The sequence below is a fragment of the Scyliorhinus torazame genome, chromosome 8, assembly GCF_047496885.1.
Source record: "Scyliorhinus torazame isolate Kashiwa2021f chromosome 8, sScyTor2.1, whole genome shotgun sequence".
In the NCBI taxonomy this organism is placed as follows: Eukaryota; Metazoa; Chordata; class Chondrichthyes; order Carcharhiniformes; family Scyliorhinidae; genus Scyliorhinus; species Scyliorhinus torazame.
The window spans coordinates 264,647,134-264,663,087 of record NC_092714.1 but is presented as its reverse complement, the minus strand read 5'-3'; the positions used below and the strand labels follow the sequence as shown (position 1 = coordinate 264,663,087).

Here is a 15,954-nt window from a genome sequence, read left to right as displayed (position 1 = left end):
GCCTGTTAGCTGTTGTTACTGTTAACCTACTTCGGTGTTCACAAAAAGCACCCTGGGTACACTAAGCAGGACAGGCAGAGAAACAGAGTTAACATTTCAGGTTAACGAGCATTCGTCAGAACCGATTGGCGGTATTTAATGTCTTGCTGGCCTCCATTCTATGCGTGATCACTGAGAGATAAGCGCATGTAGAAAAAATACTCATTTGTTACTGTGGGGACCACACACAATGGTACGAGACAGTTAAAATGAGCTCTTATACTTGCAAAGCTACTTTTTGCAAGGTCCATACCAGTGACTCGAGTGGCAATCGGCCTTGACATCTTTGACGGGGGAAGGGGAGTGGGTGTAGGGAACAATAGTATTGGGCAGAATTCCCAATACTGACCATTATTAACCCAGTGAATCCCTACTGAAACAAGTATGCAGTGTCTGATTAAAAAGACGATTAGATTTAAATAGTGACACAATCCTATGGTTGAATTTTAAGAACATTAGAATATGGATATCATTAGCAAGATCAGTACTTTATTGCCAATCGCTACTGAATATGGTGAGCAATCTTGAACTGATTCAGTCCATGTAGTGAAGGTTGCCTCGTGTTGCTGTTCCGATTCCAGGGTTTTCAGTGACACGTTTCATTTTAGTGTATCTTCACACATTTTTACTTCCCCTTTGGGGGAAGTGGGGAAGCAGTGGAAGGATTCCTGAGCTGATTATCAGCCCGGTGAACCACATTATTATCGCTGCTTCCATAGCTAACAAGTCCTGGCGTTGGACTTGAACCTAGAGCTTCCGATAGGAATGCTACCACTACACCACAAGACTTCCGTGACAGTAAAAGAACGGTAAGTCAGGAGGAAGTGGATGGAGTGCCTATGAAGTGGGCTGGAAGGTATTAAGCTCAGTGCTGTTGGAGCTGCACCCAGTATCACCAAAACAGAATATCTGATCATAATCACACTGCCATGCCGTTTTCTTTTCTTCCCCCAAGATGGCGCCAGAGCGAGGCAACTCTCTGCGAGCTCTCCCCAACAGATTCACTTTTTACTTATACTCATTCTAATCTTTTAAAATTTAATTCTAAGGCTGCATTGTATACCTTGTGTTACCCTATTATGTATTTTCTTTTCTTCCCATGTACTTAATGATCTGTTGAGCTGCTCGCAGAAAAATACTTTTCACTGTACCTTGGTAGGCGTGACAATAATCAAATCCAATCGGATTTCATTTCCTACATTATTACAACGAGTACTTAATTTGCTGTAAAACACCGTGACACACCCTGAATTGAGAAAGGTGCGATATAAATGAAAATATTTTCTTTAATGACAAAGGAGAAAGAAAGCTGTGTGGAAAGAGGAGGACAAAAGTACTCCATTCTTTCACATGGAACTAAATGGCTTCAAAGCAGGATTTAAATAAAATAAATCTTTTTATTAAGAGCTTCCATCTTACTGGAGGCTTCAGAACAATTCACCTCCAACAAACTGCTCCGAAAACTCTGCTCGCATTTTGACAGCTGTGACAAATTGCAGCTGAGAGAACCCACGGCATCGTAAAACAATCCAATAACATTCTAAATCAAACAACCCATAACATTTAAAGTCCATTTGCCCAATCTCCTAGTGTAAATTTAAAAAGAATTCCAGGATCTGGATCCATAATCTGCATCTTGGCATGAAACTGATCAGTTCTTCCTTGGGTACTACTGTGCGCGCCAAGCTATGTTGAAATCTGCCCATTGTTTTTTGCGATATTTTATTTACAGACAAACAGGGGCGAAAACAATACCTCGCCCATCTTCAATGGCGGTGGTAAGAAGGGTTCTCCTAAAGTCCCTCCGTGGCCCTGTCCCTCCCCACCTCTGTCGCCTCCTTGAGCCCTACAACACAAAGAAAACAGTGCTCCTCCAATACTGGGCTCTTAAGCATCCCTGATTTCAATCAGCCCATCACTAACAGCCGTGCCTGGGCCGACAGCTTGAATTCTCTTCCTAAACCTTTCCGCCTCCCACCCCTTCTTTTAGAAGCTTCTTAGAATTTACACCTCTTCAACCTTGCTTTTGGTCATGTATCCCAACACCTCCATTGTGACTCGGTGTCTGCTAACAGCCCTATGAAGCAGCTTGACTCGGTTAAAGCCAATATATAAATGCATATTGACATTGTCGCAGGAAAGCCAACATTGGGCATTTCCAGCACACAGAATCTTTGTTTATGATAAGTAGCGGTGGTAACTCAACTTATTGTTCAACTGGCTCCAAATGAAGCTTTAAAGCACACTGTAGTCAGGTTAGTGAAGACAGTTAAAGATTAGATAGGACACATATGATTGTACAGATGACACTAGATATCGTGTAATGGAAGGGAAGTCACCTCCAGCTCAGAAACCCTTCCTGATCTGATAACCACTCTCATAAGGGTGCATCATAGAATGGATACCCAAGTGGACAAACAAAACATAAGCATTTCAGCTACTGCGGATTATAGAGCTCTTAGGAAGGAAGGAAAAATATAATTGGCCTCTGCCAACTCCAGCTTTTTGGCAGGATTGGAGGGGGTTGGTTGAGATGTGTACACAAAGGAAGTGCAAGGGAAACAATACATTGGACAAGTGTTCCTGCTCCAGATCCCTGGGCAAGTGGACAAAAGATTGACTTCAACTAGACTCTCCATGTTCCTTCCCCTCCCTCGTGATTCAGCACCTGTCCCACTATCCACCCGAGATAAACGGCTGCTCGAATGATTTACCCGAGTGATCATACCTCAATACATATCACCAATTTCAGAGAGAGAAAACAGGGTTAAATTAAATGTCACTCTCACAATCTTTGGACACTTTTTATTAAAAGCACGCTTGGGAATTGGCTTGGGACATTTTACTATGTTAACAGTGCTATATAAATGCAAATAGTTGTTTCCCGGTTAACACCATGATCGGTGGAGTGTAAAAACAATAAAAATGCCAAAGTGCAGCTCTGCAGTGTTTACTTTCCAATATCTTTACTTTCCAATATAAAGTATATTGTACATATTTATCAGAATGAAAAGTAGCTCTCACATCAGAGCTGAATGTCACTGGAGGCTTATTAAATATTTATACATGATCTTATGGGGACTCGGCAGACTTCTTAACAAATGAATCTATACTAATGTAATCTGAGGTTATTTAGAGTATTGTATTGCTCTGTGATAAGGAAGGTAAACAGATTAGTCAAATTAAATCTCACTGCTTGATTTCCTGCATTAACTCATTCTCTCAGGGCCTCGCGAAAACATAGAAAACAGGAGTCCTTTGAACCTGTCCTGCCATTCAATTCAACCATGTCTGATAGTTTGCTTCAATCCCACTTTCTCACTCGCTCGCCATATCCTTAGGTTCCATGAGGCACCAGAAATCTGCCTAAGTCAACAATGGCGCATCCACGACCCCTTAGAGTACACAATTCATAAGATACACCCTCAGAGAAGACTCCTCATCTCAGTCCTAATTGATCGGTCCCTTATCCTGAGATTATGCCCCCCATGTTCTCGATTGCCCAGCCCAGAAAGACTATCTCTCAGTGCCTACCCTGTGAGGCCCCTTCAAAATCGTGGATGTTTCAATGAGATCACTTCTCACTCTTCTAATCTTGAGAATATGGACCAAATTTACTCAGCCTTTCATCATAGGACAATCCTCTCATCCCGGGGTTTCTAGGGGGTTCAGGAAACAACATGGAGGTGTGGGATAGAAACAGTGCACAGTCCCCACTTGCGAAGCACAAAGCACACTAGCGGTCCAACCTCAGAGGACAGCGCACTGAAAGCAGCACAGAAATAAATAACTCAAAGCTGGTCAGTCGGGCTCACAGTGTGGTGTGCATGTACCGGAAGCTACTGGGGTGGCACGGTGGTTAGCACTGCTGCCTCACAGCACCAGGGACCTGGGTTCAATTCCGGCCTCGGGTCACTGTCCGTGTGGAGTTTACGCTTACTTCCCGTGTCTGCGTGGGTTTCCTCTGGGTGCTCTGGTTTCCTCTCACAATCCAAAGGTTAGGTAGATTGGCTATGCTGAATTGCCCCTTAGTGTCCAACGGTTAGGTGGTGTTACTGGATTACGGGGGATAGGGTGGAGGTGCGGTCTTAAGTAGGTTGCTCTTTCAGGGACCGGTGTGGACCAGATGGGCCAATTGGCCTCTTTCCGCACTGTGGAGATTCTATGATTTTATACCTATATTAATACACAAGGCCCCGTTGGTTGCAGACAGAAAGAATATGTACACACATTGCACCTGTTTCAGTTACACAAAATAAGTGACAGCCATTTGCTGATTCATTCCCCAGGGCAATGCCTTGACCAGTCAAATGGGCCTGGTTTAAATTTCAAACAATGCTCAGCAGTTATCTGTTGTTCACCATCAACTGGTGCATTCTCTATGGTAATGCCTCTACCAAACAGAGTCCACTTGACAACCAAGCAGCATTCTCTTCTCCTATAGTACAAATTGTTTTCCCCATGTATTGTTATTCTTGAAGTGTCCTGATGAGTGCCAGACAAAAAGCTTCGACATCTCTTTTTTCAGCAATACTCAAGCACTGTACGACCAAATAACTATAAATAACTTTTCTTAAAAGCATTATTTAAAAATAATCTTAACATGCAATTTTATTCTATAATATTAATTGGCATTATAGTTTAGATGGGAGAGTCAGTGATTACTCACTTATTCATTTGCAAAGTCAAGCTGTAAAGTTTGGGAATCACTGCGAGAGTTACTATAATCTTGTTTTTTCGATTCACCAGTGGTGTTTAAGCAAAGCTGGTCCTATCTCAGCACATATCCTAATTGTTTCAATCCTGGACTTTGAACTTTCTTCAAGGTTAGATTGGCTCATTCAGTATCACTTTCACCACTGAGTCAGTGGCTGTAGGTTCTAGCCCCCTACAGGAAGTCAGCAGTGAATGACACAAATCTAGACGGGCTTTTCCGTGGAATACTGAGGGAATGCTGCTTTGTCATGGTGTCATTTTTCAGAGGAGGTGTTAAACGGAGTACTGTCCATTTGTTCAGCTGGGCATAAAATATCCAATGGCATTATGTGAGAAAGAACAGGGTAGTTCTCCCAATGCAAGGGCCAATAATTAACCCTGAACCAACAGTGCTAAGCAGATTCGCCTTGTGGGAGCTTGCTGTGAGAAAGCTGGCTGCTATGTTTGGTTACATGCCAACAATAACCACACTTTAGAAAGTAATTTCCCGACTAAAGACACTTGGGGATGCTTCTGAGAAAGTGGAGGGCCATGAGGAGGCAGTGACCTAGTTGGGTTTGTTACTGGACGAGTAATCCAGGGGCCTGGAGTAATAATCTGGAGACATGTCAAATCTCATCACGGCAGTCTGTGAATTGAATTAAGTAAATCTGGCATGTTTTTAAAATACATCACTAACGGGGGTCAGGCAGATATCAGATTGTTGTAACCACCTAACGGCGAGAAGGAAGCCTGCCTCCTAGTCTATGTATAATTACAGCACATCAATAGGGTTGGCTCTGAACCGCCCTGTCAATTAGCCTTCCAAACCACTAAGGTGGCTCACCACTATCTTCTCAAGGGAAATTAGGGATGAGCAATAATAAATGCTGCCCCTTTCCAGCAACATACAAATCCCATGAATAAGTTTTTAAAAATCAAGTTTTTTCTTGAGGACCAGAAACACTTGCCTTCTCTCCAGCTGACTCTTCCATAGCGCATCTAATCTACCCCAAAAATTTACAATCTCCACTAATCCCTTCTGTTGAGTTACTTGGCAGGGAAGGACTTTGAAGTGAACAGCACCAATGTGTCAAGAAACAACATGTCTGATTTGAGAGAAATGGGGTTGTAGGGGCCAAGTGTGAAAGCTGTGAAGGCAGGGGGCAGATTGCAGCAGAGAGAGACTCGGGTTCAATGGTGCAGACTACTTTGTTCTTCTCTCGCCCCCCGCCACCCCCTTCCCCCAAGTTCCAGGCAGCAGCAGCCTCGATTTGGTGCTCAGGGGTGGGACCTGACCCCACAACCTTCTGACTCAGGATCGAGCGTGCTACCGACTGAGCCGACACCTTATCACGCTAATGGCAGGATTTACTTTTTAAAGTAAAACCATTTTTTGGGGAGCAGCACAGCGGTGCAGTGGTTAGCACTGCTACCTCACGCCGCTGAGGACCCGGTTCGATCCCGGCCCCGGGTCACTGTCCGTGTGGAGTTCGCACATTCTCCCCGTGTCTGCGTGGGTCTCACTCCCACAACCCAAAAAGACGAGCAAGGTAGGTGAATTTGGCCACGCTAAATTGCCCCTTAATTGGAAAAAAAAGTTTTTGTTTACAAAAGAAGACATCTTTTGGGACAGTCGCAGAAATACTCCAATAATGCAGCACAGTCACTAAATGTTTCCATTAATTTAGTGCTTAGAGGGGGTAATGACTAATATTAAGTTTGTGGTCTCACTTTTCATTGTTCCATCCTCTTCATCCTCTCCGCTGTTGATCACCATGGTCCCCATCTGCGAGTCTAGTGTAGAGCTGTCGTGCTCGATCATCGTCCGCGCACCTTCGCTCATGGTGCTGGCAGCTCTCATGGTCCCCGTGTCCTCGGCACTCGCTCGGACCATGGTGCCCGAGTCAATGTCATCCTCTTCCTGTGTCAATTATGCAAGAGCAGCTCAATATTAAAATCATGGTTAATTGTTTATTAATTGTGTTCAATTGCATGCGAGCGGTGGGCATTAAATTGAGCAGATATAAAGAGGAACATAATGAAACAGTGGTGTGCTTATGCTAGGAGGCATAGGTTTGTGATGTTTAACTCTGAAAATAAATGTATAACTGAGTAACGAGAGATTAGCTCAATACTGCCCTTCACCAACCAGCTGTTCAGTGAGTGGCACAGTAACCTTCTGACCGCCTTACATTTATTAGAATGCAAACAGAAAATAAGACATGATTGGCGCGCAAGCACCATCCTAAATTTGAAACCTTCTCTAAGGGAGGGGGAAACCCCCAACTTACTCTAGCTTTTTTGCTTGCAAAATAATTGTCTAAACGCGAGTGAGGCACAGTCAGTCGTGTGCAAAGACCACTGAAGATCGATATGTTCTCTTCAGAGCAGAGCAGGTCATGGGAGATTTAAAGTAGCGTTCAAAATTTTGAGCAGTTTTGATGGGGAGAATCTGTTTCCACTGGCAGGAGAATTGAGGGCACAGAGTTACACTTGGACAAAGCAGAAGAAAGACGTGGGGAATTTAAAAACAAAACACAGGCTATGATCTTGGATACGCTGCCTGAAAGGGTGGTGGAAGCAGATTCATTCGTAACTCCAAGGAGGGAAGCTGGGCTTGTTGTATTGCATTACCCTTTGATTCTTGAGGATAGCCTTCTTTTGTTGTAGCAGTGAGTAATAACGCCACTGTTAGCAAGCAGAATTGAAGAAGTTACTTGGCAAATGAGGAAAGCGAATTAGCATCCATAACTGAAAAGGGAAGATCATTGTCGTCATTTTGAATTGTAATCAAGCTCAGACAGCTCCCCCAGACCACTTTTCCCCTGATTATACCAGCGATATCATGTCCACAATAGTTTGAGCAGACTCAACAGCAAAGTACTAACTGGCAATCATTTTCAATAGACCATAGAATGACTGCTGTTAAAAATGGATAAATATTACACCAGTGGGAGGCCGGAGAAAAGTGGAAGCTTCTTTCTCCAGCTAAGTATCCTACATCTGGGGCGGGATTCTCCGTCCCTGGTAAGGCACGCCGGAGGGATTCTCCGTTTCGCCGGCTGGTCAATGGGGTTTCCCATTGCGGGGAAGCCCCACGCCGTCGGGGAGCCGCCGGGATGCCGTCAAAACGGAGAATCCGGACGGCGGAGAATTCAGCCTCTGATCAGGGGTGCTGGATGCGGAGACTGGGTGCTCAAAATCGAAAGCGCTCCATTTTCCAATTGCCGATATTTCAAGGTTGCTCGACACACGCATGCACACGCACACAAGCAAATCCAAAGCACAGCAAGAATTGCAAACTTAATTTACAGCTGAACTGCGGTGTTTGTCTGTCTAACTAACAATTGGCGTACTCCAGAAACAATTTGTTTTGGGGAGTGCTTCGAGATGTTTTGACAATATGATGAATTGCTCATTTACGCATACATCTCTTGCACATTACCTCCTTCAAAAAAAAGCATGCAAACTTTATTTTAAAAAATGTAATACAGCCCCGTGCAAAACTTCACAGAAAACAGTCCATACAAGTCTCCTCACCTCCATCTTATGCCTATTTCTATTCAGTAACACAAATTTTCTATACATTGGTTTCTAGACAAGAAAAGGATTACAAATCCAGTAAACAAAAGCAACCAGAATAGTTGAATGCTTTAAAAGGTAATGTGCACAGGAGGACAGTCCAGTAACCATAAAGCTCTGGTTAGGCCACAGCCTGAGTATTGCCTTCAGCTCTGGGTAGCGCACCACAGGAACGGCATACTGGCCTTGGAGGCAGCTTAATCAGAATGGTGCCAGGTTTGAAAGGGTTAAATTACAAGGACATGTTGCATAATCTAGGCTTGTATCCCGTATCCCCTTCGGCACAGACGATTATGAAGTATAATCTTTATTATTGTCACAAGTAGGCTTACATTTACACTGCAATAAAGTTACTGTGAAAATCCCCTCGTCGCCACATTCCGGCGTCTGTTCGGGTACAGAGGGAGAATTCAGAATGTCCAATTCGCCGGACGAGCACGTCTTTCAGGACTTGTGGGGGGAAACCGGAGCACCTGGAGGAAGCCCTCGCAGACGCGGGGAGAACGTGCAGACTCCGCACAGACAGTGACCCAAGCCGGGAATCGAACCTGGATCCCTGGCGCTGTGATGCAACAGTGCTATCCACTGTGCTACCAAGACGCCCAGTGCTCTAATGGAGACAATGAAGATGATTAAAGGGTTTGATAGGGTAGATAAACAGTTTCCTCTGGTGTCAGGAGTATTAAGATATAAATCAGCAGTTATGATCTAACTGAATGGTGGAAAAAGTGCAAGGGTTCAAATGGCCTCCTCCTGTTGCCAGACGAGTTCTGATTGCGATATTCTGCCTCCAGCTTTCATCATAACGACTTACTACACCTGGTACAAAATAAGTTATTCTGTGGCTTCTGGACACTGATAATGTCCAGGTGTGCTCCCCTCCAAGGCTATTCTAGTGATTCTGCGTATGGGATGGGGCTCCATATTTTCCGGAACAGTTGCTTTGACTTTAATGGGAGTCTGTATGAGAGAAGCCTCTGCACCAGGTTCCAAGGCTGCCTGACACCATGAACAACCAATAGTATTGTAAACATAGCCAAGAGTGGACATTAGTGCTGGAAGACCGGATCTGTTCTAGACCAATCTGAAGTGTTGGTTTACAGCAAAGTCAATTGAATTATCATAGATCATAGAATTTACAGTGCAGAAGGAGTCCGCACCAGCTCTTGGAAAGAGCACCCTACCCAAGGTCCACACCTCCACCCTATCCCCACAACCCAGCAACCCCACCCAACACCAAGGGCAATTTTGGACAATAAGGGCAATTTATCATGGCCAATCCACCTAACCTGCACATCTTTGGACTGTGGGAGGAAACCGGAGCACCCGGAGCAAACCCACGCACACACGGGGAGGATGTGCAGACTCCACACAGACAGTGACCCAAGCCGGAATCGAACCTGGGGCCCTGGAGCTGTGAAGCAATTGTGCTATCCACAATGCTACCGTGCTGCCCCTGCCGTGTTGTGTAAAGTTAACTGGATTACCCACATTCTACACTTAAACAAGGTGCTAGTGGGTCGCCAGCCCAGTTCAAGTGACCAACTTCAGTATAAAACTCTGCTGCCCGAATCTTAACATGCACCAAGTCCCCATTCACACATCACCCTTGCACTCACTGATTACCATTTGCTCCCAGTCAAGCAACATCGTGATTTTAAAATTCTCATCTTTGCTTTCACATCCTTCTATACCTCAAGCCCTCCAAGATACTTGCACGTAATCTTTCCTTCAACCTCCTTGCCTCGCTCCTCCTTGAGCAAGCTTTCAGTCATCTTCCCTGGCACCTCCTTATGTGGCTGGGTGTAAATTTTAGTTTGAAAACTGTCCTGCGAAGCATTAAGGGATCTTTTTATTCAGTTAAATCCACCATATAAATTCAAAGCTATGCTGCTGTCTCAATTACTATTATCCAACAGGGAAGGGCCTATGGCAGATAAAACACGTTCCACCAGGCAGTCCGATCACAGCTGATCTAGATCTTAGGAGATATGCCAGTTTTAGTTTCAGAACCAGCCATTATCCCAAATTCCCTGAAAGTGCCAGAGTAAAATGTTGGCACATGACTCAAATGCACAACCTTCTGGCCCAGAGGCAAGGCTGTTGCTCACTTGAGTCAGGCTGACATCTTTAGTACGACTCAAGCAAGAAAGGGTCGATAAGAACCTGGAAACACAGACCTACCGAGTTTTCCTCATCCTCCTGATCCAAGTCTCGCTGCTGCTGCTCCTGCCGTTTCGATTTAATTTCCATCATGTCACTGATCAGGTCTCGCAGAATTGACACAGGTTTGGCACTTTTAATGAAGGGATGCTGGAAGGTTAAGAAAAAAATGCATGTGAAGAATTTTGAGGGAATAAAAATGTGTCCAGCTGTTTGACTAAGAGTATAATCTAAGACTAAGAGTTGACATCAGGTATAATATAACTGAAGTCCCTTCTTCATAGAACATAGAAAAATACAGCACAGAACAGGCCCTTCAGCCCACGATGTTGTGCCGACCTTTTGTCCTAGATTAAGAACAAATTAATCTACACCCCATCATTCTACCATAATCCATGTACCTATCCAATAGCCGCTTGAAGGTCCCTTATGGTTCCGACTCAACTACTTCAACAGGCAGTGCATTCCCTTCACTTCAGCTTCCACTGAAAGACAGAACTAAGCTTTGTGAAGCTGGAGAGTAAATTCTCTTCAGCTTGTATCCAACCATGATCTTAGAAGCTGCAAATGTTACACGAGTCGGCCAGTATCGGAAGAGGAGTAATCCTTTTAAATAGAATTTACAGCACAGAAACGGGACATTCAGCCCAACTGGTCCATGTCAGTGTTTACGCTCCACACCAGCCTCCTCCCACCTTACCTCATCTCACTCTATCGGAATATGCTTCTATTTCTTTCTCCCTCTAGCTTCCTCTCAAATCCATCTATACTTCTTGGCTCAACGTGTAGTAGTGAGTTCCACATTTTAAAAGTTTTTCCGGAATTCCTTATTGAACACACAACTAATGAGGAAGCTGAAGAAATTCAAGAAGAATAACATTTGCAGATGATCATCAAAAGACAACTGTACAATTCTTTGGGCACACACTTCGGAGGGAGAAACTAGAACCTGTGGCTATGATTGGTAAAGTGAAGGGCAGCAGAGCAAGACAGACAGACAGGAGGATAGGCATCAACACTAAGCAGAACAGGTGTTGAGAACACCACCAAGATGTTGGCGATCAAGGACCATGGAAGCTGGAGAACCACGATCGCCGGCATTGTCAAACAAGGCACCTGAAATGACTGTGTTACACCTCTGCCCCTCGCGTTGATCCTCTCAAACCCTTTCATATCACCCTTCAACTTTATTTTCTTAGAGTCCCAGCCATGTTCACTCTCTCCTGATGTTGGCGTGGAGTTCTCAGGCTGACTTATTTCATGGAACAGCCTGGGTTTTTAATCACCCATGCACACTCCAGTTTTGCAGTTCATGAGGTTGACATTAATTTTATATTGTTGAAGTGATGACAAAATCCTATGTTTGAAAATATGATGGCAGCAAGACGGGTCGCTATGAAACCACAGTCCCTTTAATGGTCTGGAGCTTATTGAACTTCCCTCCATTCGATCCGGGAACATCTATTTCTCCTCAGCTTAGATCCCAAAAGGGCGCAGTGGTTAGCGCTGCTGCCTCATGGTGCCGAGGACCCGGTTTGATCCTGGCTCTGGGTCACTGTCCGTGTGGAGTTTGCACATTCTCCCCGTGTCTGCGTGGATCTTACCCCCACAACCCAAAAGATGTGCAGGGTAGGTGGATTGGCCACGCTAAATTGCCCCTTAATTGGAACAAAATAATTGGGTACTCTAAATTTGTAATTAAGGAAATAAAAAAAAAAACACTTGGATCCCAAATGGATGTTTGGGGTGGGAGAGGGGGCACATATTTAAGGAAAATAAAAAGACTTAGAGCTCAGAAATCAGCTGTTCCTTCTCTTTCCTTCACAATCAGGTTTTTTAAAAAAAACACATTTATCTGTGGGAAGTGCTTGATGTGGCGTCGCCCTCCCAACGCAGGTCTGTCCGTCTGCGTGTGAGCAGATGACAAACCCAGGACCAAACAAACGAGTGTCTCTGCCAAGCAGGGTCAACTTGAAACATCCCGCTGGTTCTGATAATTAGAATCTCGCTGCTTCAGTCTCCTGCTCCTTGGAATAAGCTGAACACATGGCAAGGGTAGGAAAAAAACTTGCATTTTTTTTTTTTGCATCTTTTTCAACGTTATGACGTCCAGATGATTAAGGAGCTCGGAGGTGCTGTCAGTGCTGTAATGCAGGAAACCCAGCAACAAAGGAAGATCCCACAAACGGCGATACTATAATAACCAAAATTTTGGCAATGCTGGAAGATTTGTTGAGCTTCTCAATTTCCAAATCCAATTCAAGCGCACAGATTTTTATTTTCTGGGTTTTTCCATGAACGCGTCACCCTAGTGGACGTTTAACTCATTACAACAGGAATGTACAGGTACCCAGACAAACCAACTGGACCTAAAATGCCAGGAAAGCTCACTTACTCCGCCAGGAAATCCGAGCCTTCAATTCAGGTACATATCCCCGACTAAATGGAAGATTTATTTGTATTCTGTTGCAGATCAATACTGAACGACTTGTTCTGCAGGTTGCCTCATAAATATGCAACTATGTTTGCCTCATCCATCACTAACCATTCCAAACCCAGTTGATTCATCCGGAGATCAAGATGATGAATGGCAGATTGAATTCCTCTCAAGCACTGGACTAGAATTCCAGCCAAGTTGGAGACACATTGGGACCGAAACAAACTCATGCAAAGTCTCCCAATATCTCGACAAGAGGCAACACAGGCAGGTAGTTTGGTGTGCTGGAGTGCAGTATCTCTAAAGCGTCTCACAATTAACACTCAGCTGTTAATAGCAAGGGCAATGATTTAATCTTCATCGAGTGGCATTTTCATTCCCTCCATCGCAGTACCTTTGACTTGGATTTCGGAGTGACCATTTAGCCCTTTGACGATTCAGTAAGATTCTGGCTGATCTGCTTGCGGTCGCAACTTCATTTTCCTGTCTGCCCCCCGCACCCACACCGAGTCTGTGGCAGCAAATCATGTGGCCTGTGGCAAATGACCAGCTGGCAGAATGTCTTGGCGTATCAAGTTCCTTCTCTGTCCACATCGTTACCACAAGCCACACCATTTCTGAGACAATCGAAATCCAGCACACCAATACAGTCCCTTCGTCCAGAATCCAATTCCCATCATAAAGAATACCATTTTTAAAAAGCCAAACTTCTGGGAATCTGTATAAATTGAGTCTAGTATATTGAAAATAACCTCTAATCAACACCTCCCAGTTAGATTTCAGCTGTTCCAATGTCAATGCTGGCAATAATGTGTCATAAACAATAACTCATTCAGAATGCCATATAGAAACGTAGAAAATAGGAGACCACCATTCAGTTCTTCAAGTATGCTCTACCATTCATTATCATGGCTGATCATTCAATCAATAGCTTGATTGAACCTTCACACCCCCCCCCGCCCCCCATATCTTTGATCCCCTTCATCCCAAGTGCTATGTCTAACTGCTTCCTGAAAACAATGTTTTGACCTCAACTACTTTCTGTGGTAGCAAATTTCACAGGCCAACCACTCTCTGGGTGAAAACATTTCTCCTCATCTCTGTCCTAAATAAACAACAAAGAACAAATAAAATTACAGCACAGGAACAGGCCCTTCGGCCCTCCCAGCCTGCGCCGATCCAGATCCTTTATCTAAACCTGTTGCCTATTTTCCAAGGATATACTTCCCTCTGTTCCCCGCCCGTTCATATATCTGTCTAGATGTATCTTAAATGATGCTATCGTGCCCGCCTCTATCACCTCTGCTGGCAAAGCGTTCCAGGCACCCACCACCCTCGGCGTAAAAAACTTTCCACGCATATCTCCCTTAAACTTTTTCCCTCTCACCTTGAAATCGTGACCCCCTTGTAATTGACACCCCCACTCTTGGAAAAAGCTTGTTGCTATCCACCCTGTCCATACCTCTCAATTTTGTAGACCTCAATCAGGTCCCCCCTCAACCTCCGTCTTTCCAACGAAAACATCCTAATCTACTCAACCTTGCTTCATAGCTAGCACCCTCCACACCAGGCAACATCCTGGTAAACCTCCTCTGCACCCTCTCTAAAGTATCCACACCCTTCTGGTAATGTGGCGACCAGAACTGCACGCAGTATTCCAAATGTGGCCTAACCAAAATCCTATACAACTGTAACATGATCTGCCGACTCTTGTACTCAATACCCCGTCCAATGAAGGCAAGCATGCTGTATGCCTTCAATGAAAACTGCACACAATATTCCAGGTGTGGCGTCACAAGGCCCTGCATAATTGCAGCAAGACATCCCTGCTCTTATAATCGAATCCTCTCGCTAGGAAAGCTAACATACTATTTGCCTCCTTTACCGCCTGCTGCACCTGCATGCTTACCTTCAGTGGCTGATGTACGAGGGCACCCAGGTCTCGTTGCACATTCCCCTCTCCTAATTTATGGTCATTCAGGTAATAATCTGCCTTCCAGTTTTTAATACCAAAGTGGATAACCTCACATTTATCCAGATTATACTGCATCTGCCATTCATTTGCCCACTCGCTCAACTTGCCAACTCGTGCTGAAGGATCTCTGTATCCTCCTCACAGCTCGCTCTCCACCCAGCTGTGTGTCATTTGCAAATTGACTTTTGATATTTCATTCCCTCATCTAAATCACTAATATATATAATGTATGGTGAATAGCTGGGGTCCCAGCACCCATCCCTGTGGTACCCCACTAGTCACTGCCTGCCAATTGGGAAAAAGACCCACTTATCCTGTCTGCCAACCAATTTTCTATTCCCTAATCCCATGCACTTTAATTTTACACATTGACCTCTCATGTGGGACTTTGTCAAAAGTCTTCTGAAAGTCCAAATAAACCAGATCCACTGGCTGCCCTTATAGAATCATAGAATTTACAGTGTAGACAGAGGCCATTCGGCCCATCGAGTCCGCACCGGCCCTTGGAAAGAGCACCCTACTCAAACCCATGCCTCCACCCTATCCCCGTAACCCCACTTAACCTTTTTGGACACTAAGGGGCAATTTAGCATGGCTAATCCACCTAACCCGCACATCTTTGGACTATGGGAGAAACCGGAGCACCCGGAGGAAACCCACGCAGACACGGGGAGAATGTAGACTCCACACAGATAGTGATCCAAGCCGGGAATCAAACCCGAGACCCTGGAGCTGTGAAGCAACTGTGATAACCACTGTGCTACCATGCTGCCCCTTCATTGACTCTACTAGTTATATCCTCAAAGAATTCCAGATTGGTCAAGCATGATATCCCTTTCATAAATCCATGCTGACGCTGTCCGATCCTGCCACTGTTTTCCTAGTTTTCCACTGTGCGCTGCTATGAAATCTTTGATAATGGATTCTAGAATTATCCCCACTACTGACGTCAGGTCTACAATTCCCTGTTTTCTCTCTATCTCCCTTTTTAAACATTAGCAGAGTCTATAGAACCTTGGAAGATAGGCACGGTCGCGAGCACTGCTGCCTACGGCGCTGA

The 15,954-nt window shown here is 44.6% G+C and overlaps 1 protein-coding gene across 1 annotated transcript in view; it reads right to left on the bottom strand.

Moving 5' to 3' along the window:
* The window catches only part of LOC140428610 (serine/threonine-protein kinase 3/4), a 178,461-nt gene that overhangs the window by 93,099 nt on the left and 69,408 nt on the right, over nucleotides 1-15,954 (bottom strand). The window contains exons 8-9 of the mRNA XM_072515268.1: nucleotides 10,504-10,632; nucleotides 6,469-6,658 (exon numbers count right to left, since the gene is read on the bottom strand). Of these exons, the coding sequence (XP_072371369.1) occupies nucleotides 6,469-6,658; nucleotides 10,504-10,632 (319 nt within the window). The remainder of the gene's footprint in view (nucleotides 1-6,468; nucleotides 6,659-10,503; nucleotides 10,633-15,954) is intronic.